Source organism: Phyllobates terribilis, unplaced genomic scaffold (assembly GCF_046119375.1).
Source record: "Phyllobates terribilis strain yellow unplaced genomic scaffold, ASM4611937v1 Scaffold_186__1_contigs__length_3700242, whole genome shotgun sequence".
In the NCBI taxonomy this organism is placed as follows: Eukaryota; Metazoa; Chordata; class Amphibia; order Anura; family Dendrobatidae; genus Phyllobates; species Phyllobates terribilis.
Genome location: NW_027362946.1, coordinates 1,312,657 through 1,339,232, shown reverse-complemented (window position 1 = coordinate 1,339,232; position 26,576 = coordinate 1,312,657). Strand labels below are relative to the sequence as shown.

General features: G+C 41.7%; 1 protein-coding gene across 2 annotated transcripts; it reads right to left on the bottom strand.

The window, feature by feature from the left end:
• Positions 1-989: 989 nt before the first annotated feature.
• On the bottom strand, positions 990-22,662 carry LOC141212800 (uncharacterized). 2 transcript variants are annotated; one of them, XM_073665106.1, is made up of 8 exons: positions 22,553-22,662; positions 16,302-16,460; positions 15,917-16,000; positions 15,611-15,790; positions 15,405-15,528; positions 15,224-15,321; positions 14,935-15,025; positions 990-4,566 (listed from the first exon to the last, which is right to left on the bottom strand). In XM_073665106.1, the coding sequence occupies exons 3-8, from the start codon at positions 15,992-15,994 to the stop codon at positions 2,828-2,830; spliced, it is 2,310 nt and encodes a 769-aa protein (XP_073521207.1). In that variant the 5' UTR covers positions 15,995-16,000; positions 16,302-16,460; positions 22,553-22,662; the 3' UTR covers positions 990-2,827. The 2 variants fall into 2 exon arrangements, with proteins under 2 accessions (XP_073521207.1, XP_073521208.1); XM_073665107.1 differs by lacking the exon at positions 16,302-16,460 and having other exon boundaries at positions 22,553-22,627.
• Between the last annotated feature and the right edge of the window lie 3,914 nt (positions 22,663-26,576).

Sequence of the window (26,576 nt, the reverse complement as noted above, 5' to 3'; positions counted from 1 at the left end):
CCCCGTGGGGTCAAAATCATCTCAAGAACGGTGAGCAAAAATCCCAGAACCGCATGGGGGGACCTAGTGAATGACCTTCAGAGAGCTGGGACCAACGTTACACAGGCTACCATCATTAACACACTACACAGCCAGGGACTCAGATCCTGCAGTGCCAGAAGTGTCCCCCTGCTTAAGCCATTACATGTCTGGCCCCGTCTGAAGTTTCCTAGAGAGCATTTGGATGATCCAGAAGAGTATTGGGAGAATGTCATTATGGTCAGATGAAACCAAAGTAGAACTGTTTGGTAGAAACACAACTCGTCGTGTTCGGAGGAGAAATAATGCTGAGTTGCATCCAAAAAATAGCATACCTACTGTGAAGCATGGGGGTGGCAACATCATGCTTTGGGGCTGTTTCTCTGCCAAGGGACCAGGACGACTGATCCGTGTACATGAAAGAATGAATGGGGCTATGTATCATGAGATTTTAAGTGCAAACCTCCTTCCATCAGCATGGACATTGAAGATGAAACATGGCTGGGTCTTTCAGCATGACAATGATCCCAAACACATCGTCAGGGCAAGGAAGGAGTGGCTTCGCAAGAAGCATTTCAAGGTCCTGGTGTGGCCTAGCCAGTCTCCAGATCAAAACCCTATAGAAAACCTTTGGAGGGAGTTGAAAGACCATGTTTCCCAGTGACAGCCCTTAAACATCACTGCTCTAGAGGAGATCTGCATGGACGAATGGGCCAACATACCAGCAACAGTGTGTGCCAACCTTGTGAAGACTTACAGAAAACGTTTGACCTCTGTCATTGTGAACAAAGGATATATAACAAAGTATTGAGATGAACTTTTGTAATTGACCAAATACTTATTTTCCACCAAAATTTGAAAAAAAATTCTTTCCAAATCAGACAATGTGATTTTCAGGATTTGTTTTCTCATTTTGTCTCTCATAGTTGATGTCAATTACGGGCCTCTCATCTTTTTAAGTGGGAGAACTTGCACAATTGGTGGCTGACTAAATACTTTTTTTCCCCATTGTATTATATGGCAGCGCAATTGCAACATTTGGGTGGGTGGCAAAGCGCTGCAAACCCAAATAGTATTAAGCGGTTAATTACCTCAGGAACACCGTGGAATATTCCTATTCATATAGTTGAACTGAATGACCTCGCACACAAGAAATCAATATACTCTACACTTGCTCTACTCTACAAGGTCTGGGATAGGGGTAAAGATATAATGGAAATAGGAGACTGCAATGAATATGCACCTATATCTAATATATATAATCGTCTTATCCCGTCTGTCTGTCCAGGAAATCCCGCGTCGCTGATTGGCCAGGCCGCGGCCAATCAGTGACACGGGATTTCAGAAAAAGATGGCGGCCGTTAGCAGCTCATCTGCGGGACGGAGGTGGTCGCTGATCTCCCGACGGCAAGTGTGAAGGGAGGACCGGTGAGCGGCGCCGCCGGTCGGGATACTTCAGCTGTGAGCAGCCGACCATCTCCTGGCTCTTCGCAGCGGAAGTACCCGCACAGGCAACGCCGCTGCCCGGTCCTCAGAAATACAATTCGCTGATTGGTCGCGGCAGCGACCAATCAGCGATTTTGGCGCCAAATTTAAACACCGCTCTGCTGATTGCGCCCGGTGTACCGCATACATATTCTAGAATACCCGATGTGTTTGAATCGGGCCACCATCTAATGGTTTAATAATAAATATGCAGAGTTCTATAAATTAGAGGGATTTTGGAGTTGGGTGGATAAAGGAATATATACGATATAAAACATATTGTCTGAAGGGATACTTAAGTCCTTTGATCAATTAAAGGGGAAATTTGGGTTGACAAATAAACAATTCTATAAATATCTACAGTTTCGGCATTCATTTAATGCACAATCAAGATGGACGCCCTTTTGATAATTATTTAAAAAGATTTCCTTCTCCAGCTAGACAAAAATGGATGGAAGATATAGGTCCAATTTCTGAGGATCAATGGAGAGGTATTAGAACTGGTACCCCAATTATCTGTAAATGAGGCGCAGAGATTTTCCCAGATCATATTAATACACAGGAAATATAAGACGCCTAGATTCCTATGTAACATAGGATACCGGACTGTCACTGAATGTCCAAGATGTAACATGGATGCTGCGGGCCTATTACATACGCTATGGGAATGCCGGGAGTTAGGTAAATACTGGGAAGGAGTTCTGTCTATTATAAAGAGGGTATATAAAATAGATATTCAACCAGACCCAAAAAATGCCTATTAGGTATATTAGAGGATGATATGGAATTTGACCCAATTTCAATAGGGATTTCACATATTTTATTTCAAGCTAGGAAACATATTGCATCCAAATGGATTAACCCCTCACCTCCAGAAATTAGTGAACTCAAAAATAGGATAAATAATATTATCAGATTAGAAAAAGGGGTATATAAAAAACGAAACTCAATGAATAAATTAGAGAAAATATGGGGCTTATGGTTGGATACACCTGGAATGCCATCAAGGGGGTTATTGTTGGAGAGACAATGACTTATAGGGGAAGGGGGGTATTGGCGAGGTCTAATGTTTCATTGAAATGTATATTGGAATTCCCTAACATGTGGTATGGGTAATATAGCACACCTATATGTGTATAGGATTATAATGTTTATTACAATATTATGGTTATATAAGAGATTTCAAGAATATGAACGGTAATGGGCAAGCTGAAAGGATATATAGGAGAGATGCATGTATGTGATCCCTATGGTATGTTATTTTATTATTGTATGTACTGGTTTCTTGTTTTTTGCATTAAAAAAAGAAAGAATAGGAAAAAGGCTACTCTCCTGTGTGAGTTCTCTGGTGCTTAATCAAAGTTGATTTCTGGTTAAAACATTTCCCACATTCGGAACATGAAAAAGGTTTCTCCCCTGTGTGGGTTCTCTTGTGACTATCAAGAATCATTTTACGATTAAAACATTTCCCACATTCTGAACAGCAAAAGGGCTTCTCCCCTGTGTGGGTTCTCTGGTGCTTATTAAGATACGCTTTCTTTTTAAAACATTTCCCACATTCTGAACATGAAAAAGACTTCTTCCCTGTGTGGGTTCTGTGGTGCTTAACCAAAGCTGATTTCTGGTAAAAACATTTCCCACATTCTGAACAGGAAAATGGCTTCTCCCCTGTGTGGGTTCTCTGGTGGTCATCAACATGCGCTTTCTTGTTAAAACATTTCCCACATTCTGAACATGAAAAAGGCTTCTCCCCTGTGTGGGTTCTCTGGTGTTTATTAAGATGTGATTTTTGGTTAAAACATTTCCCACATTCTGAACAGGAAAATGGCTTCTCCCCTGTGTGGGTTCTCTGGTGGCTATCAAGATTCGCTTTCTGGTTAAAACATTTCTCACATTCTGAACATGAAAAAGGCTTCTTCCCTGTGTGGGTTCTCTGGTGGCTATCAAGATTTGCTTTCTGGTTAAAACACTTCCCACATTCTGAACAGAAAAAGGGCTTCTCCCCTGTGTGGGTTCTCTTGTGACTATCAAGAATCATTTTACGATTGAAACATTTCCCACATTCTGAACAGGAAAAGGGCTTCTCCCCCGTGTGAGTTCTCTTGTGACTTTCAAGAATTATTTTACGATTAAAACATTTCCCACATTCTGAACAAGAAAAAGGCTTCTCCCCTGTGTGAGTTCTCTTGTGTCTATCAAGAATCATTTTACAATGAAAACATTTCCCACATTCTGAACAGGAAAAGGGCTTCTCCCCTGTGTGAGTTCTCTTGTGACTTTCAAGAATTATTTTACGATTAAAACATTTCCCACATTCTGAACAAGAAAAAGGCTTCTCCCCTGTATGAGTTCTCTTGTGTCTATCAAGAATCATTTTACGATTAAAACATTTCCCACATTCTGAACAGGAAAAAGGCTTCTCCCCTGTGTGGGTTCTCTGGTGGCTATCAAGATGCGCTTTCCGGTTAAAACATTTCCCACATTCTGAACATGAAAAAGGCTTCTTCCCTGTGTGGGTTCTCTGGTGGCTATTAAGATGTGCTTTCTGGTTAAAACATTTCCCACATTCTGAACATGAAAAAGGCTTCTCCCCTGTGTGGATTCTCTGGTGATTAACAAAAACTGATTTCTGGTTAAAACATTTTCCACATTCTGAACATGAAAAAGGCTTCTCCCCTGTGTGGATTCTCTGGTGATTAACAAAAACTGATTTCTGGTTAAAACATTTTCCACATTTGGAACAAAAAAATCTATTGTCCGCTGAGTGTATTTTTTGATGTTTAAAAATAGACTTTTCGAGGGTAAAACTATTTCCATTTTCTGAACTCGATTTCTTTGCTTTAGGAGCATTTCGTTTTGTTCTTATTTTATTTTGATTTTCCTTAGTAGTCGGTAATGAATCAGAAAATAGGACCTGTTTCATAGGATCAGATGATTGAGGTCTGCTGTGAAGGGATGATGGTATATCTGGAGTAATGGCATTCACTTCAATTGTATCCTGTGGGATCTCAAGATCATCAGATTTAAAAATCTCTTGTCCATCTGATCTTCTGGTACAGTCATCTGCCAAGAAAAAAAAACAATTATTCATTTTGAATAAAATATCATTGAAATTTATATTTTTGAACATTTCTACTTAAAATGTCTAAATAAACACATCCCTGGGCTACATGCTAATCCAGGAAAATGAAGAGATATACACTACCGTTTAAAAGGTTGGGGTCACCCAGACAATTTTGTGTTTTCCATGAAAACTCATACTTTTATTTATCAAATGAGTTGCAAAATGATTAGAAAATATAGTCCAGACATTGACAAGGTTAGAAATAATGATTTTTATTAGAAAGAATAACTTTCTCCCTCAAGCTTTGCTTTTGTCAAAGAATGCTCCCTTTGCAGCAATTACAGCATCTTTTCAGTTGTTCTGTGTCTCACAAATGTTCTTCTGTGTGATCCAAACACCTCAAACTTTGATTCGTCTGTCCATAAAACTTTTTTCCAATCTTCCGCTATCCTATGTCTGTGTTCTTTTGTCCATATTAATCTTTTGCTTTTATTAGCCACTCTCAGATATGGCTTTTTCTTTGCCACTTTGCCCTGAAGGCCAGCATCCCGGAGTCGCCTCTTCACTGTAGACATTGACGCTGGCGTTTTTTGCATGTACTATTTAATTAAACTGCCAGTTGAGGAGCTGTGAGGCGTCGATTTCTAAAACTAGAGACTCTAATGTCCTTGTCTTGTTGCTCAGTTGTGCAGCGGGGCCTCCCACTTCTCTTTCTACTCTGGTTAGAGCCTGTTTGTGCTCTCCTCTGAAGGGAGTAGTACACACCGTTGTAGGAAATCTTCAGTTTCTTGGCAATCTCTCGCATGGAATAGCCTTCATTTCTAAGAACAAGAATAGACTGTCGAGTTTCACATGAAAGTTCTCTTTTTCTGGCCATTTTGAGAGTTTCATAGAACAAACAAATGTAATGCTCCAGATTCTCAACTAGCTCAAAGGAAGGTCAATTTTATTGCTTCTCAAATCAGCCAAACTGTTTTCAGCTGGGCTAACATACTTGTGCAAGGGTTTTCTAGGGTTTTCTAAACATCCATTAGCCTTCTTACACAGTTAGCAAACATAATGTACCATTAAAACACTGGAGTGGTGGTTGTTGGAAATGGGCCTCTATACACCTATGTAAATATTGCAATAAAAACAAGACGTTTGCAGCTAGAATAGTCATTTACCACATTAACAATGTATAGAGTGTATTTATGATTCATTTAATGTTAGCTTCATTGAAAAAAAATGTGCTTTTCTTTCAAAAATAATGAAATTTCTAAATGACCCCAAACTTTTGAACAGTAGTGTATGCTATAGTTTAAAAATCAATTTTATTAGACACAAATCTAAAAAAGAGGAATATTTAAAATATTTTAAATATTCCTCTATTTTTTAGATTAGTGTCTAATAAAATAGATTTTTAAACTTGAGCATATATTTCTTCATTTTCCTGGACTAGCATGTAGCCCAGGGATGTGTTTGTTTAGATTGATTTAGAAGTGGTATGCAATCTTTATTTTTCTATGGGATTCTTGTGTTAATTGTACTTAACATGTCTGTAGAAACGGGAAGTTATTGACAGAATGACAGTTCACAGTCTAATAGAAAACCTCATAGGATGAACCAGTGGAGCGTGGTGTCCAACTGTTTCTTCATTCTGCCTCCAAAATATGGAATAAGAAGCCATCAAAAAATGTTATGTAGGCAAAAATAATACCAATAAAAACTTCTACTCATCCCCCAAAAAACAAGCCCCCACTCAGATCCATCATCTGTCAGTGGAAAAACAGAGGTTTCCACATTATTAGTGGCTCAAAGGCTCTTGAAAAGCAACATGGCTTCCAAAAACCAATCCAGCAATATCCGCTCTCCCAAAGTCAGATCTCCCCCTCACTTCTGAGCCTTGCAGTGTGCCCAAACCACATTTAGCATCCATGTATTTGGCATTACTATAGTGAGAAGAACCCACTTAATTTATGGTGTGTGTCTCCTGGAGCACAATCTGGGCACTATGTGTTTGGTAAAAAAATGGGCAATGTGTAATTTTTACGCACCGACATCCATTGTGTGCTAATTTCTGGAAAGTGCCTGTGGAGTCAAAATAGACTCTACTCCTATAGATTTAATTTTGATAATTATAACCCTCAATGAATTAGTCACTTTATGAGGATTTCTATTGCCCTGGTTTTCTGACATTTTGTAATATTAGGACTTCTGTAAATGGTGTGTCCCATCTCCTCTGGGATTTGTTCCCCCGATGTCTCCTTCTCTCACCAGGAGCCGTCTTATTCATTCTGCAGGCGGCGCTGGTGATGGAGATATTGGAACCAGAAGCTCTGGGTGGTGCAGGCTCTGTCCAGCCACTATAATTAGGGTGCCTGGGACCAGTAGTACCATCCAGTCTAGCAGTGTGGGTGTGTGTGCTGTCCAGCTGAAGTAATCTAGTCCCTGCTTCAGCCAATTGGAAAGCACCGCACCCTACTAAAGCTGGAAGCATATTGCCGGAAGCTGCCAGATCCAGCCTTGTTCTCCTCTGGTTCAGTCCTCTGTGCTCAGCTCCCGGCTTGTGTATTTGTTTCCTGTTGTGACCTCGGCCCGTTTACTGACTACTCTTGTGTCTTCTGATTTTTTATGTTCTCTGCCCTCCTGGTTCTGACCCGGCTGCCTGACTATTCTTCTTCCCATCTCACACCACAGAACAGCAGGTAACACCGTGGCCCAAGCCTAGGGGTCTCTGTGTAAGTCCAGATCCATGTAGATAGGTTAAATGATGATGAGCAAGATAATCATTGAATCTGGAAAATGGAGTAGATGTGCCCAGACAGTAGTGTACGATCGTATATAGGGTAGTGTCGGATTCAAGAGAAGTTGGAAAATAATTTTTAAGGCCCATTTGTTTCCTATTATCATTTGTGAAGAATTCCAAAGATATCACCACATAAAGTGACACATGTCAGATTTAAAAATGGGGCCTGATTAGGAACACAAAACTGTCTGCAGGAAGGGGTTAAATCAGAGTATTTTGAGCACTAACTACTGTAGTCAAAAACTGACTATAGACAATAACACATCTACTGAATTGATCAAACTCAACAGTCTTCATCAGAGAAAAATGAGTAACTAGTGGTGAAACCTCTCTGGGGTAATTAGAGTATGGGGCTCGGTGGCTCTTCGTAATCTAAACTATGATAATGGCCAATATTTTCTGTCAGATGAGTTTCAATTAGAAATATAAGACATTGAAAGAGAACTTTTTCTAATAGTGCAGAGCTGAGGTGTCTTAAATTTAGACCTCGGGCATTGGGAAGAGGTAATGGAGGCCTTCTTTTAAAGACTACCAGGGAGTTACAGAGACACAGAAGTGAGGCAGGACAATCCCACCACAATAAAGCTATCATACAAAATGAACCTGTAAAAAAAAAGATGGAATAAAAGATATGTTACATCCCCAACAACAACATATGTATGAGGGGAGAGCTCCAACATTAAATCGGAGTCGCACTCATTTATGGTGGACCATTGGAGCTACTATGAGTCCTGAGCAGAAGAGTAGAGAAAGTATCAGTGCCCCCATTTCAGGAGAGATTGTGCAGTAATCTGAATTCCTTAGGATTGAAAACATAATGGAATTTATGACGTGGAGTGAATCCATGAAACCAGGGCTGGAGCCAACACGTCTCCTGCAGGCGTGAATAAATGTATATTACAACCATCAGCCACGCACAGCTTAGAGATATATCATGTCACAGGTGTAATGTTTTCTGTGTAGTTTATCACAATCCTGTTTGAAGTTAGTTGATTTAAAAAGAAACTGAAAAGTCAGGATAAAGGGAAACTCAGAAAGGACGGAGAAAACATGAGTATCATTGCATAAAAAAATATATTTTTATTAAATAATCTTAACCCCTTTACCCCCGAGGGTGGTTTGCGCGTTAATTTTTACAAATCTGACCAGTCACTTTATGAGGTAATTACTCTGGAACGCTTCAACAGATCCCGCTGATTCTGAGACTGTTTTTTCGTGACATATTGTACTTCATGATAGTGGTAAAATTTCTCCGATGTCACTTGCGTTTATTTGTGAAAAAATCGGAAATTTGGTGAAAATTTGGAAAATTTCGCAATTTTCAAAATTTGAATTTTTATGCCCTTAAATTAGAGAGATACAGTACACACCAAAAGTTTGGACTCACCTTCTCATTTAAAGATTTTTCTGTATTTTTATGACTATGAAAATTGTACATTCACACTAAAGGCATCAAAACTATGAATTAACACATGTGGAATTATATACTTAACAAAAAAGTGTGAAACAGCTGAAAATATGTCTTATATTCTAGGTTCTTCAAAGTAGCCACCTTTTGCTTTGATGGCTGCTTTGCACACTCTTGGCATTCTCTTGATGAGCTTCAAGAGGTAGTCACCGGAAATGGTTTTCACTTCACATGTGTGCCCTGTCAGGTTTAATAAGTGAGATTTCTTGCCTAGTAAATGGGGTTGGGACCATCAGTTGTGTTGTGCAGAAGTCTGGTGGATACACAGCTGATAGTCCTACTGAATAGACTGTTAGAATTTGTATTATGGCAAGAAAAAAGCAGCTAAGTAAAGAAAAACGAGTGGCCATCATTACTTTTAAAAATGAAGGTCAGTCAGTGCGAAAAATTAGGCAAACTTTGAAAGTGTCCCCAAGTGCAGTTGCAAAAACCATCAAGCGCTACAAAGAAACTGTCTCACATGAGGACCGCCCGAGGAAAGAAAGACCAAGAGTCACCTCTGCTTCTGAGGATAAGTTTATCCGAGTCACCAGCCTCAGAAATCGCATTTTAACAGCAGCTCTGATTAGAGACCAGGAAAATGCCACACAGAGTTCTAGCAGCAGAAACATCTCTTCAACAACTGTTAAGAGGAGACTTTGTGCAGCAGGCCTTCATGGTAAAATAGCTGCTAGGAAACCACTGCTAAGAACAGGCAACAAGCAGAAGAGACTTGTTTGGGCTAAAGAACACAAGGAATGGACATTAAACCAGTGGAAATCTGTGCTTTGCTCTGATGAGTCCAAATTTGAAATCTTTGGTTCCAACCACCGTGTCTTTGTGCGACGCAGAAAAGGTGAACGAATGGACTCTACATGCCTGGTTCCCACCGTGAAGCTTGGAGGAGGAGGTCTGATGGTGTGGGGGTGCTTTGTTAGTTACACTGTTGGGGATTTATTCAAAATTGAAGGCATACTGAACCAGCATGGCTACCACAGCATCTTGCAGCAGCATGCTATTCCATCCGGTTTGCATTTAGTTGGACCATCATTTATTTTTCAACAGGACAATGACCCCAAACACACCTCCAGGCTGTGTAAGGGCTATTTGACCAAGGAGGAGAGTGATGGGGTGCTACGCCAGATGATCTGGCCTCCACAGTCACCAGACCTGAACCCAATCGAGATGGTTTGGGGTGAGCTGGACCGCAGAGTAAAGGCAAAAGGACCAACAAGTGCTAAGCATCTCTGGGAACTCCTTCAAGATTGTTGGAAGACCATTTCCGGTGCTTACCTCTTGAAGCTCATCAAGAGAATGCCAAGAGTGTGCAAAGCAGTCATCAAAGCAAAAGGTGGCTACTTTAAAGAACCTAGAATATAAGACATATTTTCAGTTGTTTCACACTTTTTTGTTAAATATATAATTCCACATGTGTTAATTCACAGTTTTGATGCCTTCAGTGTGAATGTACAATTTTCATAGTCATGAAAATACAGAAAAATCTTTAAATGAGGTGTGTCCAAACTTTTGGTCTGTACTGCATGTCACACAAAATAGTTAATAAATAACATTTCCCACATGTCTACTTTACATCAGCATAATTTTGGAACCAAATTTTTTTTTTTATTAGGGAGCTATAAGGGTTAAAAGTTGACCAGCGATTTCTCATTCTTACAACAAAATTTGCAAAACCATTTTTTAGGGACCACATCACATTTGAAGTGACTTTGAGGGGCCTTTATGACAGAAAATACCCCAAAGTGACACCATTCTAAAAACTGCACCCCTCAAGGTGCTCAAAACTACATTCAAGAAGTATATTAACCCTTCATGTGCTTCACAGGAATTTTTGGAATGGGGAAGAAAAAATGAACATTTAACTTTTTTCACAAAAATGTTACTTTAGACCCCAATTTTTGCAGGGGTAACAGGAATAAATGGACCCCAAAATTTGTTGTGCAATTTCCCGCGAGCACGCAGATACCCCATTCGTGGGGAAAAAACACTGGGCGCACGGCAGGGCTCAGAAGGGAATGAGCGCCATTTGACTTTTTGAATGTAAAATTTGCTTGAATAATTAGCGGACGTTATGTTGCGTTTAGAGCGCCTCTGATGTGCCCAAACAGTGGAAACCCCCACAAGTGACACCTTTTTGGAAACCAGACCCCTCAAGGAACTTATCTAGATTTATGGTGAGCATTTTGAACCTCCAGGTGCTTCATAGAAGTTTATAACATGGAGCCGTGAAAATAAAATTTTCACATTTTTCCCACAAAAAATGTTTTTCAGCCCCCAGTTTTGCATTTTCATAAGGGTAACAGGAGAAATTGCACCAAGCATCTTGTTGTGCAATCTCTTCTGAGTAAGCTGATACCCCATATGTGGGGGAAAACCACTGCTTGGGCGCACGGCAGGGTTTGGAAGGGAAGGAGCGTCATTTGACTTTTTGAATGTAAAATTTGCTTGAATAATTAGCGGATGTGCCCCTGATGTGCCTAAACAGTGGAAACCCCCCACAAGTGACACCATTTTGGAAACTAGACCCCCTCAGGAAACTTATCTAGATGTGTGGTGAGCACCCTTAACCCCTAGGTGCTTCAGAGAAATTTAGAACATGAAGCCGTGAAAATAAAAAAAAATCTTAACTTTTTCCACAAAAATTATCTTATAGCCCCAAATTTTTTAGTTTCACAAGGGTAAGAGTAGAAAATGTAACCTAAAAACTGTGCAATTTGTGTGTGTTGGGCCATGTAGAAATAATAGGATGTGAAGAGGATGAAATAATAGCCGTTAAAAGGACTCTATATCAGATCAGAAAGCTTATAGCTGCACATCTTTATTAAGATTAGAAGAGGGAGTGTACAAAAAGCGGAAGGCTATACGTAAATTTGGTAAAATCTTGGGTAAATGGAGCACGTTTCATGGTTATCATATTATGTCCATTTTAAATATCAATCGAGTTTGAAATATTGTGGTCTATCAGGTTCTACTTAACTAATCACTGACTATTAGATATTATGCTCTATATCCATGGATCAAATTATCAATGCTTTAAGAGTTAGATAAGCTATATGATAATATGCGGTCTGTAATTAAATTTGTCTTTGCCATATGGTTTTTGGGGGTGTAATGGGAAGGGGAGGGGGAATGGGTGGGTTTTGAAGGGCATTGCCAGTTGGGTGATGCCTCAATGTTGTTTATGTGTAATGTTAAAAAAAAGTCTTTTAATAAAAAGTATCTGATTTAAAAAAAAAAAACTGTGCAATTTCTCCTGAGCACGCCAATACCCCATATGTGGGGAAAATACACTGTTTGGTCACACGTCAGGGTTCAGAAGGGAAGAACTGTGACTTTTTGTATGCAAAATTGGCTGGAATCAAGAGTGGACGCCATGTCGCATTTCGGGAGCCTCTGATGTGCCTAAATAGTGGAAACCCCCCACAATTGACTCCATTTTGGAAACTAGATCCCTCAAGGATTTTATCAAGGGGTATAGTGTACATTTTGAACCCAGAGGTACGACAGAATTTGATAACATTAGGTCATCATATTGAATAACTTGTCATTAGTCTTGAGCGCAAGTGCTCGCTATTTAGGTTTGCATCGGGTACTCTGGTATGCACCATGTATCACGGGTGCTCGAGTGACATGCTCGAGTCCCTGCCCCGCATGTTTCATGGTTGTTAGACACCCAAAAAAAACATATGGGCATTGCTTGTGCATGGCAGGCGATCCAAGCAACGTTTTTTTTGGCCGCAAAGCATATGGGGTAGAGACTCGAGCATGTCACTTGAACACCCACGATACTCCGTGCATACACGAGCACCCGATGCAAACTCAAGTAGCGAGCACTTGCGCTCAACACTGGTCGACATATCGTCTTTTTTTTTTTTTCTTTTGAAAAAATCCCAACCCTAACCCTCTCCATAATGCAACCCCAACCCCAACACCAACGCTAACCCCAACCCTAACCCTACCCTAACCCCAACCCTAATACAACCCTAACCCTAGCACAACCCTAACCCTACCCTAACCCCAACCCTAATACAACCCTAACCCTAGCACAACCCTAACCTTAGAGTTTATTTTTTTACCCCATTCCTCGTGTGGTATAAGTGATTAGACGACTTTATTCTTCGGATCGGTGCGATTACAGCGATACCAGATTCATATTGGGTTTTTATGATTGACAGCTGTCACACACTAAAAGACGCATTTTTTTGCAAAGACTTGTTTTTGCATTACCATACTTTGAGAGCTATAATTTTTACATATTTTGGCCGACAGTCATGTGACGGCTTGTTTTTTGAGGGACAAGTTGACGTTTTTAATGGTACCATTTTCGGGCATGTGACATTTTTTGATCGTATTCTATTCCGATTTTTGGGAGCCAGAATAAGCAAAACCAGCAATTCCGAAATTGTGTTTATGGGTTTTTTTTTTATGCTGTTCCGCGTGAGGTAAAATTGATAAGGCAGTTTTATTCTTCGGTTCAGTACGTTTACAGCGGTACCACATTTATATAGTTTTTTTATGTATTGACGCTTTTACACAATAAAAACTATTTTCTAGAAAAAATAATTTTTTTGCATCACTTTATTCTGAGAGCTATAACTTTTTTATTTTCGGCTGATGGAGCTGTATCGTGGCTTATTTTTGCAGGACAAGATGACGTTTTCAGCGGTACCATTTTTATTTACATTCGTCTTTTTGATCGCGTGTTATTCTATTTTTCGTTTGGCTGTATGATGATAAAGCATTGTTTTTTGCTTCGTTTTTTATCATTTTTTTACCGTGTTCACTAAAGGGGTTAACTAGTGGGACAGTTTTTTATAGGTCAGGTCATTCCGGACGCGGCGATACCAAATATGTGCACTTTGATTGGTTTATTTTTATTTTTTTCATAATAAATAAATATTATGGGCTCAATATATTTTTATTTTTTGGGGATTATTTTTTTCATTTTTTTTTTTTATATTTTTACAATTTTTTTTTTCACTTTTCTACTTTTTTTTTTACTCTTACATATTATCTCACTATGGGACTTTCACTTTTTGCAGCCTGATCGGCTGCATGGCATAGAGGGCAGCAGCTCCCTATGCCATGCAGCCTGTCAGTGCTGCACACAGGGGAGACATTACTTTGGTCATGCACTGCGCATGACCAAAGTAACGTCCTGCCTCCTAGTGACCCGGATGTTGTCATGACGACATCGGGTTGTCATGGCAACATCCGGTTGCCGCAGCAATCATCGCTGGATGCCGGCAGGAGAGTTGAGTATAGCGATGACCTCCCCCCTTGCCACCGCAATGCTGCTATCGACTTTGATCGCAGCATTGCGGTGGTTAATGTGCAGGGAGCGGTGCGGGACCGCTCCCTGTACATAGCACTGGGTGTCAGCTGTGACAATCACCCCGTACCGCTTTTCATTACTAACAGGCGAAACGCTCGTTGAGGCATGCTGTCACATCTGCACACCCCTCTGTGACACCCTGTGTCTGCTTTGGAGCTTAGTGATTTGGTGAGTTTAAGGGCACATGTACTTTTGAATTTGACATTCTCTTTGGTTCACATGGGAACCTTGAATGTCATATGCCTATATAATGATATTAATTATGTGCTTACCTATCTCCCTTACTACCATCTCATGCTTTTTGGAATATAACATTGAGCTCCCTTTGCACGGTACGGAGTCATGGTGTTTCGATCTATTGCACACCATGTTAATTATATATATTGGATTTATTGAATCATGTATTTTAAGATTATTTAATAAAAATAACATTTTTATGCCATGATACTCATATTTTCTCCTTCCTTTCATACCTTTTTGAGTAGGCAATTGTTGTGTGTTGAGCTAGTTGTTGTTGGTCTTTGACCGACCCCCCTGGCTGACTATAAAATTATGTGGGCCGTAGTTTGTCTATTAAAGGGAAATTCTGTTGTTATTGTACAGAAATTCACACTTGCCCCTCACTGCACATTTAATTTTGTCGATCATAAAAGTGAACTTTGGCCAGAAAGACTGGACCTGGTCTTGTAGGGACCATATGAGCACATTCAGCAGCACAGAAGGGAGAGAAGGTAGATTCATCCAATGTGACTTCTCTGCATTTAGTGGTTACCACTCACCTGGGTAGTCATATGTAGGAATCTCCTCCTTACACCGCTCATCACCCCTCAGATATGTCTCTGTAGTATTAATATGGGTCAGATCTTCACCCTGAAACAAATATTGTAAAAGTCACAGACAGATGGAGAAGTCCCATCTATGATCAGCTCTAACCCTGCCATCTCCACCATTGTCATTACACAAATATAAAACATATAATACTGGTGGATAAAACAAGACTGAACACAAGACCTTCACAGCCGTCTACACATCATAGGGGAGATCTCATGACGCCTTCTCTCCATCTACCTGATGATCCTGAGGAATATTGGGATCTTCTTGTTTACAGTCCTGTGGAAGAAGAGGACGGGGACATCTCTCTGGTGTTGTCCTCTTACTGGATAGATCTGGAGGAAACACATACAGGGACTGAATTCATTCTTTACAAACAGATAATTATAGGCCATGTGTATTTAGTCCTGTCTATTACCTGGTGATGTGAGGGGCTGGGGAACCTCCATCATGACGTCCTTGTACAGATCTTTGTGTCCTTCTAAATACTCCCACTCCTCCATGGAGAAATAAACAGCGACATCCTGACACCTTATAGGAACCTGACACATACAATGATACCGTCATCCCCCGATCCCTTCATAGCGTTACTGTATAACGTCCCAGCATTCCCAGCAGTGTCACCTCTCCAGTCAGCAGCTCAATCATCTTGTAGGTGAGTTCTAGGATCTTCTGGTCATTGATGTCCTCATGTATCAGGGGGTGAGATGGAGGCCCCGTGATTGGGCTCAGGAGTCTTCCCCATCCCTCAGACACAGGGGCCTGACAGCGCTCACTAGAGGTCTTCTTCACTACTGTGTAATCCTGGTTATGGAGAGACACGTTAATAAATCTCCCTCCAGACATTTCCAGAGTCCTCACCTCTCCAGTTCTGTCCATCTGTTATTCCCATAGATAATGATGTAATGTGACGTCATCAGAATCTCTCACCTCTCCAGTAAGCCGGAATAGGATCTCTAGGGCGAGGTGTAATATCCTCTCCGCCATCTTCTTTCTGTCTCTATCCATTCTTTTCTAGGAAAATTATATAGATAATTAGTATCTCATATTGTGGGAATATGAGTGGATTGAAGAGGAGTTGGTGTAAAATATAAAAAATTCTGTGTAATACATTTTTTTTATAGCATTGTGATGCCGGTATAAAGCAATGATGTGGTAGAGCACTTCATACATCTTCAGGTCAGACAGAGATACTGTGCTATCAGTTGGGATTACGGAAGTTATAAAATAATTCAGGTAATTTAACAACATAAAGAAACAGCAGTCTTTGTACAGCCAATAAAATATGTTAATGGTTTATTTATATACATCTCACCACTCCACGATAAGTTCTAGAAATAAGAGGTCTTCTATCTCCACCACCTTCTCTACACCGTGTGCATGATTATTAGGCAATTTCTATTTTTCATCGTTACTTTTATTATTTAACATCTCCAGTGCTGTCGGTCAATCCAAAGGGTAATAAACCTGAAACCTGAATATTTAAGAAAGTAAAAGTGAGGTGTTGTTTTAGGAGAATATCTCTGTGTCCAGAATTATTATGCAACTATATGAAAAATGTAAATTTTCCATCTTAATTGTTCATTTTCATCTGGTATAGTGAGAATAAGAACCAAACATCTCAATGTCCAAAAATACATTTCTGACATTTAATAAAAATATATCAGTGTCCAATATAGCCACCCTTCTTCTCAATACCAGTGATAAGCCATCCATCCATGGAGTCAATTAGTTTCTTAATCTGTTGACTATCATCTTTGTGGGCAGCACCAGGCACAGCCCCCGACACTGATCAGAGAGGGGACTGTTCTCCTTCACCATAAATCTCCAGTTTAACAAAAGTCCAAAAGTTCTAAGTAAGGTGTACCTCCAGTGAGGAAAAGGCCATGTCATTATGTCATTATTCTTTCATCTTTAAGACCTTTCCGGGCACTGAGCAGTGAAGGCTTTTATGCTGTGATTGAGCATTGTCCTGCAGAACAATACTGTTTTTTTTTTTTTTTTAAAGATGCAGATTTTTTTCTATACCTCTGCTTAAAGAAAGTGTCTTCTAAAAACTGGCAGAAGGTTTGGGAGTTGATTTTGTGTCCATCTTCAACTTGAAAAGATCCAACTAGCTCATCTAATACCAGACCAGAACAATGCCCACCTCCACCTCGCTAGCATCGGCATCGAAGTCGAGGTCTGTGCCCATTACTGATCCAGCCACGGGCCCATCCATCTGGTCCGTCAAGAGTCACTCTCATCAATGCATAAAATCTTTGAAAAATCTGTCTTCAAATATTTCTTGGACAAGTTTTTTCTTGTGTCTTGTTCAGTGGTGGTCGCTATTCAGCCTCATCCATGTCTCTGAGCACTGAACACCTTGTACTTCTGGGCCTCCATGGAGGCTGCTGTTCTGGAATACGACAGCACTGGAGGATAATATCTTCCTGGTTGCTTCACGTTTGAGTCTTCTGAAATCTTTTGCAATTAATGCTATTCTTTTTTTTCTTTTGTGACCCTGTAGACCTTTGAAGGTTGTGTGGTCACTCCTCAATATCTGAGCAATTTAAGGATTGCTGCATCCCTCTGTAAGACTTTTAACCATTTTTGAGTTTTTAGTCAGTTAAAACTCTTTTTGGCCCATTTTGCCTGAGGAAAAGAAGCTGCCCCTGATAAAGGGTGTCAGGACCGTCAGCGACGACACAGAGGAGATCACACAATATCCCACCGCTGCCGTCACCCTGTCCAGATTTGTCAGGGATTTGTGCGCACACGATCCGGATTACTCACTATGTAGGTATCGGCAAGTGCACAGTGAGCATATGGCGTATTCATCTCCGAATCCCAACGCATGGAATATGTGTATAAGCCCCCATACGGTCACTGTTAGCTTCACGACAGCCCAATTAATATTATTCGCTGCCACCACTGAACAGCTTTGAAATATAATACAGGCCTGATCGGACGCCTGCTTTCTGGTAGCGTATATGGCTTCGGGAGAGGGAACGATTACAGAGCAAAAGAAACAGAACTATTACATTTTATATTTAATCCAAAAGTGAGACAGTGTTTATGAAAAATATACAAAGATTTTACAAAAGGAGACATTACAATACAGAATATACAGTTCCACAAAATAAACAGGATTAAAGAAGACTTACGTACTAGACAGATCGCAGAGACTATTCCATTTAGCTGGAGGGGGGTACTCCAATGATTTGACCGTTATCGAACGTGATAATTTGCTTATAAAATCTATACCCCCGGCAATGAATACTGACCCCCCCTTAGGCTGTGTCTTTTATGCCGAAGGGGGAGACCTGGCCACATACCCCCCTGTGATGACCTCACGTGGGCTGGGCTCCAGCTTTCATATTTTTATTAGAATCTCTAACTTCTGGGAAAACTTATCGCTGGTTGATCACAGAAGCTTACAAGTGATGCCATATTTTCCATTATGAATTTACCTTTCTTTAGAGACTACACATGGCATAGCTGTGGTCTGTTATTCTGGTACTTTTGCATCACAGCTCCCTGGAGGGGAATACAACTATGGAAAAATATATGTATTGTTCCTTAGCTGACCCTGCCACTAAAAATATGGGTCCCATTATTATCGTAAGTATCGAACTCCAGATATTCCATATTTCGCGTCGGTGCCGGACAGACTATAGATTTCTGTTGAATTCTTTTGAAGTCCGGAGCTAAATCTTCCCCAGCTAGGTGTAAATGTATCGCAGGTCTCTGTTAATTAGGTTTGCCACCTCTCTTTGTATTGGCATCAGCCTACAAGCCACTTCTCCTGCGTGTGCTAATTTGCACAGACACAGATGGTGGATAAGGGAAGGGGAAAGAGCGGCTTGGGGAGAGCAACATTTTCATAATATTTCTTTAATATTTTCATAACAAAGGGTTTCAATATCCATAGGCCACACACCCCTCATTACACATATACACATCACCTGATCTACTTCATCCACTAAACATAAAAGTTTATACAGCTTGCATTTGGCAAATCTGCATAAAAATTCTGATATAGTCAAAATATTCACTTGCCTAATGATTGTGGAGACAGTGTATGTTTCAAAGTGATCAAGAAAACTATTTTTTATTCTCAACTGCTATAAGCTATGGGTGCAATGTTCAGGAATCATCCCTCAATCCATAGAACGTGGATTCCACATCTCACCCCTGACAAGCCAAAATGTGAAAATAGTTGGGTAATAATCTGAAGCTTGTCTCCATTGTGATTATGATTTGTTATAAGCAAGTTTGAATATCTCAGTTATTTCAATGTGTCTTAGGGGTGCACTGTTTTTTATGGTAATACAAAAAGAAACACTGGCATGGTTGAACCTAGCAGGGTGCAGTGTATGCTCATGTGTTATTCTGGTGTTGCAAAAAATAAATGATTACAATCATGTCTTGTTACAGCAAAAGAGAAGAACAACCATATTAGCGGTGTGGGGCACTAAAACTATGGGGGTAACAAAGATAAGGATCATTACTGTATATGGCAATGAGAGGGGGGGCTAATACTTTATAGGGCACCATAGAAGGTTATAGCACTATGTGGAAGTGAGGAAAAATTGGCAGGACACCTAAGGAGAGTAATGAAAAAAATATAAATAAAAAAAATACAAAATATAAAAAAAAAACACACAAACAATAAATGTTTAGATCATTCCCCTTTTCTCCCAAAGTCAATAGCAAAATGTAATACATTGGAAAAAATCATTTGAAATTGCCATGCACGTAACTGCCTGAATTAATACAATTTTGAAATATTTTTTCCCATAAGGTATAAATCAATGTTTTTGATCACCACAATTCCACATAAAAATGTAATAAAAAGCTATTAAAATGTCATATGTACTACAAAATTGTAAAAAAAAATGAAGAAAACAAGAAATAATCATTGAAACCGGTCCATCGATGGATGAGAGTTACGGGTCTCAGAAAATGGCGACACGAAAAAATTGTTAGATACTAAATTTTCAGCCCTGGTGACATCATACCTGTAGCGCATTAGACCGCTGACTGGCTGCAGTTGTCACACACGCTAAAGACATGACATCACCACTGCAGCCTATAAAGAAGACCCGAGCAGCAGCAGAGAGCCGCCACTGGAGCAGGGGAAGGTGAGTAATGCGGATTATAGCATTTGTTACACAGGCTCGTAGATTGTGTACAGAACACTGAAAGGGGAAACCTCTTCTATGATACTCCTCTCTGCTGTTGGTCCAGGGCACATTGTGATGTTCAAAGTTGTAATGAGCCTTAGTCTGAGGACAGACAGGAATAATGATAAGATGGCCTGAGAGCAGAGAGGAACACTGAGGAGATGGTCTGATGGAAGAGAGGAATGCTGAGGAGACCGCCTGATTGCAGAGAGGAATGCCAATAAGATGGCCTGACGTCAAAGAGGAATGGTGAGGAGATGGCTTGACGGTACAGAAGAGCGCTGAGGAGACAGCATGAGGGCAGAGAGGAGCGCTGAGAAGACAGCATGAGGGTAGAAAGGAGCGCTGGCGAGACAGCCTGAGGGTAGAAAGGAGCGCTGAGGAGACAGCCTGAGGGTAGAAAAGAGCGCTGAGGAGACAGCCTGAGGGTAGAAAGGAGAGCTGAGAAGACAGCCTGAGGGTAGAAAGGAGCGCTGAGGAGACAGCCTGAGGGTAGAAAGGAGCGCTGAGGAGACAGCCTGAGGGTAGAAAGGAGCGCTGAGGAGACAGCCTGAGGGTAGAAAGGAGCGCTGAGGAGACAGCCTGAGGGTAGAAAAGAGCACTGAGGAGACAGCCTGAGGGTAGAAAAGAGCGCTGAGGAGACAGCCTGAGGGTAGAAAGGAGTGCTGAGGAGACAGCCTGAGGGCAGAAGGGAGTGCTGAGGAGACGGCCTGAAAGTGGAAAAGAGTGTTGAGGGGATGGCCTGAGGTTAGATATGAGCACCAAGAAGCAGCCAGGGAGCAGAGAAGAAAGGAGATGGCCCGAATACAAATAGGAGTGCTGAGGAAATGGCCTGAGGGTAGAAAGGAGTACTGAGGAAATGGCCCGAAAGTGGAGAAGAGTGTTGAGGGGATAGCCTAAGGTTAGATATGAGCACCAAGGAGACAGCCAGACAGCAGGAAGAAAGGAGATGGCCCGAAAACAGAGAGGAGCGCTGAGGAGACGGCCTGAGAGCAGAGCGCTGAGGAGAGGTCCTGAAGCAGAGAGGAGCGCTGAAGAGACAACCTGAGGGTAGAAAGGAGCGCTGAGGAGACAACCTGAGCGTAGAGAGAAGCACTGAGGAGACACACTGAAGGAAGAGATGAGTGCGAAGGAGGGACACTGAGGAGACTGCCTGGGAGCATAGAAAAGCGATGAGACAGACTGAGGGCAGAGAGGATTGCCGTGGAGTTGCCCGGAGAGCAGAGAGAAATGCTGAGGAGACGACTCGGGAGCAGAGAGAAGCGCTGAGGAGACAGCATGAGAGCAGAAAGGAGCGCTTAGATGGCCGGAGAACAGAGTGGAGCACTGAGGAGATGACCCGGGAGCAGAGAGGAGCACTAAGGAGATGGCCTGAGAGAAGACAGGAGCGCTGTGGAGATGGCATGAGAGCAGAAAGGAGTGCTTAGATGGCCGGAGAACAGAGTGGAGCACTGAGGAGATGACCCGGGAGCAGAGAGGAGCACTAAGGAGATGGCCTGAGAGAAGACAGGAGCGCTGAGGAGATGGCATGAGAGCAGAAAGGAGTGCTTAGATGGCCTGAGAGCAGAGTGGAGCACTGAGGAGATGGCCTGAAAGTAGAGAGGAGCACTGAGGAGATGGCCTTGGAGCATAGGAGTGCGGTGAGGAGATTGCCTGGGAGCATAGAAGTGCACTGAGGAGATGGCCTGACAGCAAAGAGGAGCGGCGAGTAGATGGCCCGAGTGCAGAGAGAAGCACTGAGGAGACAGGCTGAGAGTAAAGAGGAGCGCTGAAGATATGGCCTGAGAGTAAAGAGGAGTGCTGAGGAGACAGACAAGAAATGCAGAGGAGATAGATGGTCTGAGGATAAGGAGGAACACCGAGGAGACAGCCTGAGTGTGGATTTATAAGAACAAGAACAACTTAGGTGAGAAATATGATGGGAATCTTGAGAGAAAGTAGATGGAGCTCATTATAATCAGAGGGATAGTCGGGCTCTGCTCCTGGGCATCTAATGGTGAATCCGTCACCAGTCTGCTTTCCATTGCTCTATTCCTACAAAGCAACAGAACAACGGATGGCTTTAGCAGAAAACACAGCCTTAAAGGAATCGTCCATTTACGTTATGGGTTTAAGGTAGAATTAAATGGTAATGGGTGGTGTTAGGGGTTAGAGGAATGGTTATGGATGTGGCCTAAGATGTCATGATGTACAATCTATCCCTCTTTATCTTCTCTGACAGTTGGGAGGTCACACAAATGTAGAAATCTAATTTTTTTGGTAGCTGCAAAATGCAATTGCAATGTGTGAATAAAGTCTATAGAGAGCGTGAGCCCCAATGGGGACGGTGATAATGATGTGTGTACAGCACTGCGGAGTATGTAGGCGATATAGAGAATAATGGGGAATCTCCACATACCTCCACCTGCAGAGCCGCCACCACATATATGGCTGTTCTGTGCGCACAGGACCTGTGATGAGGTCACAGGAGGGGAGGAGTCAGGGGTCACATGATCAGGGGCCTCAGTGGATGCAGGACTCTGCTGTACCCTGTAGGATGGAGCACGTACAAGTGTTTAGTGTGTGGTGAGCGTCTCTATTAGGTTATAGGCCAGACACTATGTACCACACTTATCTGTGTGACTGGCGCCCTATACCGGCCTTATCCACGTGCACTTATAATACTGCGCAGCCGCCCCTCCATGAACCGTCGGTGTGAGTGGTCTATTTTGCACCTGTGCTGACTCCGACTTTATCATGGGGACTGTTGTGTCCTGCAGTGTATTTGATATTGTGTCTGTCACGATTCCTCCGCTCAGTGTGTCTTGGACGCAGTGACTGACAGCTCAGTCGTCTAATCTAGTGCAGGGGTGTGCTGCACGGTCAATATTATGATTGATAGCTCAGCTGTCCAATCTGAGACTGGGAGGTGCTGAGTTTACTTCAGGTGTTCTCTGTTCCTAGTGATTAACCTGCTACTTAGCAGAGGTGACAGTCCCAGATAGCTGCCGGTCGTAGCTTTCAGCTCAATGTGGTTTGTTTCCTCTGTGCTCTGAATTCAGGCATTCTGATCTTCTGTTGCCGGACCCTGGCTTTCCCTATTGACTACCTGTTTGTATTACCCCTTTTGCCTTGACACATGCTGACTTTGGAATTCTGACTCTGGACTGTGACCTGACTAGGCCTTTGTCTCTTCCCTCTTTTTATAATGTACCCTCCTGGCTATTGACCTCGAACTCCTTGACTATCCTGACTCACGGCTTGTCTGTGAGAAGAGATTCAGGGTCACAGCATCTTGGTTTTGGTAAATATGGCCGCCTTTTTCCCATGATGTTTTTTGAATGTATATTGGGAGAAAAAAATAAATATTTCTAATACTGTGAGCTCTCATGGTATCACGTGCTAAGAGTCTCTGCTCTATGAGGACTGACGAAAGTTCGGTCTGAACCGTGTCAAATAGATTACAGCAAAGAGGATGAAAACCACCTCGTTACAGCTCATTCAGATGTCCAAGTACAGACTACAATGCATGGGCTGGCCGCGAGTCTCCTGACCGGAGCATGACAGCCTCATATATTTCTATAATTGTGAGGTAGAAAATGAGAAAAGCAGCTTTATGGTGGGCGCTGTCATACTGAAGACAAGGATGAGAAGGTGTAGAAAAACAACAAACATATTAAAAGATAGCAATGTGATTCAAAATCGATCTGATATCTTCCTCGGGTCATCATAAAGGTTTCCAAGCCACATGCTTTGTATTCTATAATTGTTGTGGTGTCAATATAGCAAGGTTGATTGTGTTACTGTATCTACGGTACATAGTATGGATGTTATTATTTCTATGCAGTAAGTTTTCTCTGATCCCATATATATACAGTAACCTTTTTGTAAATGTATATCAGCAGTAATGTAAGTTCTGTTACAGTCTGCTTCTATTAGGCTTGGTTCTGTTCCTGTATCTATGTAGTAAGGTTGGTTTTGTTCCTGTAGCTGTGTAGTAAGCTTGGTTCTTGTACTGTAGGTGTGTATTAAAGTGCACCTGTCAGCAGGATTTTGCTCAGTAAACTGCATACACTGTCAGGTGGGCGCCGTTACACTGATTAAAATGATACATTAGTTGATTAAATCCGTCCTGTGGTTCTTGTGTAATCTTTACTTTCAGTTTGGAGATAATAATATGCTCGTGCTCGGCTTACATATTCATCTGTATGCTCTTATGACAGCTCACTGATCATTCACTGACCTGCCTCCTATTTTACCTAGCTCCGCACTACTAGATGCATTATGTAAAATAGTAGATGGGTCAGTGAACGATCAGTGAGCTGTCATAAGAGCATACAGATGAATATATAAGCAGAGCACCAGATAGAGCCCACCCCACAGGCTGCCCCGAAGCACGAGCATATCATTATCTCCAAACTGAAAGTAAAGATTACACAAGATCCAGAGGACGGATTTAATCAACCAAGGTATCATTTTAATCAGTGTAATGTCACCCACCTGACAATGTTTGTGGTTTACTGATCACAATCCTGCTGACAAGTGCGCTTTAAGCTTGGTTCTGGTACTGTAGCTATGTAGTACTCTTGGTCCTGGTACTGTAGCTATGTAGTATGCTTGGCTTTCATATCCTATTTATTCAGTAGGGTTTATTTTACAATATCTGTATAGTCTGTTCAATCATGGGTTTGTGATTACATTACAGATACAATCCAAAAATGAAAACAAAACCCCTGCTCCTTCTTTAACTTTTTAAGGACCAGGTAAACTTTCTGATTTTTCCTCCCCTTATTCCAAGAAGCATTTTCCCATCCACATAAGTGAGGGCTTGGTTTTTGTGGGACGAGTAGTACTTTTGAATGACGCCATCCATTTTATCATGTGATACTGGACAGTGGGAAAAAAATTCCAAGTGTGGGGAAATAGCAAAAAGAGCACAATTCTGCAATTGTTTTTTTTTTTTTTTTTAGATCGTCCATTTTATGGTAAAAATTACCTGACAGCATGATTTTCCGTGTTAGTACCATTTTCCAGATACCAAACACGCACAGTTTTTGTTTTATTTAAGTGGTGAAAAAAATTCAGAAATTTGCAAAAAAAAAAGTGTATTATTTTTATTTCTTAATTTTTAATAGGCGAAAAAGGGTGTGATTTGAACATCATTTTTTTATTTGCATATTTTTTAAAACTTTAGTCCTCTTAGGCGACTTGATCCTGCGATGTAAATGCAGCTGTCACAGATTAACAGAGGTATTTAACAGCGAGTCAGATGATGGCTAATTATCACAGCCATCATCTGTAGGCAAAGACGCGGGATTGTTTTACGAGCCTGCATTAAAGTCAGGGAGCTAGCATTTGACATACCTAGTACGTCATATTTTGTCAAGGGGTTAATAGTGGCCGCTTTAAAGCAGCATCTCCGCAAAAGAAATAGACATGCTGCGGTCTGTGAAGACGCGCTGCATGTCCGTCTCCGCGGGTGTGCCGCAGACACATAATGGGCATGGGATTTGTATAAATCCCATCCACTATGCTGTAACATATGGCCGCTGCGGATCACACACGAACACTGATCGTGTGCACATACACCAAGGGTATATGCACACCGTCAGGAATGGTAGCGCTTTTAACGCAGCATACTTAATGCTGCGTTCACAGCGCTGCACGCAGGTGAAGCTGCATGTGGTCATTGAACACATGCGGCTTCACCGCATCCTATCCTTGCACTGGTAGAATTTCTCTTGCGGAGACTAGAGAAATTGACATGCTGCGGTCTGTGAAGAAGCGCTGCATGTCCGTCTCCGTGGGTAAGCCGCAGGAGCACGGGAATGCATAGTGGGCATGGGATTTGTACAAATCCCATCCACTATGCTGTAACATCTGGCCGCTGCGGATTGCACGCAGCGCAAGTGTGTTGTGTCCAATCCACAGCGTTTACTGATCGTCTGCACATACCTTAAGGCAGCCAAAGGAAAATACATAAAGGCCTCATACACATCAGATACATCCAAAATCTATCTTCCTTGACTCCCCCATACACTAGAGCATTGGTCTCTGCTCCGAGCTCCTGTGTTCTCTATGAGAGAGCTGCTCCAGCATTCGCTTATCTCCCTGAGAACAAAAGAATCGGCCTCCAGAAATCCAAAGCTTCGGATCCTTTTCTCTCCAACATCATCTTCTTCATAAGAATAGGAAAGCGCCCATACACATTAGACTGCTGGCGGATCCCATCGATTCACCTAACTATAGTCCTATGTGGATGGAGGCCATTAGGGACGGGCCGCTTCTCATGGGCTAGGGCTTGTAACCCCGGGATATAATGTGTAGTGTTGAGCCACCCCCGTAGTGTTCGAGTTCGGTTCGTCGAACACCCGTGTGTTCGCCGAACTGTTCGTCGAACTGTTCGTCGAACACCTTCGAACACCGTTAAAACCAATGGCAGG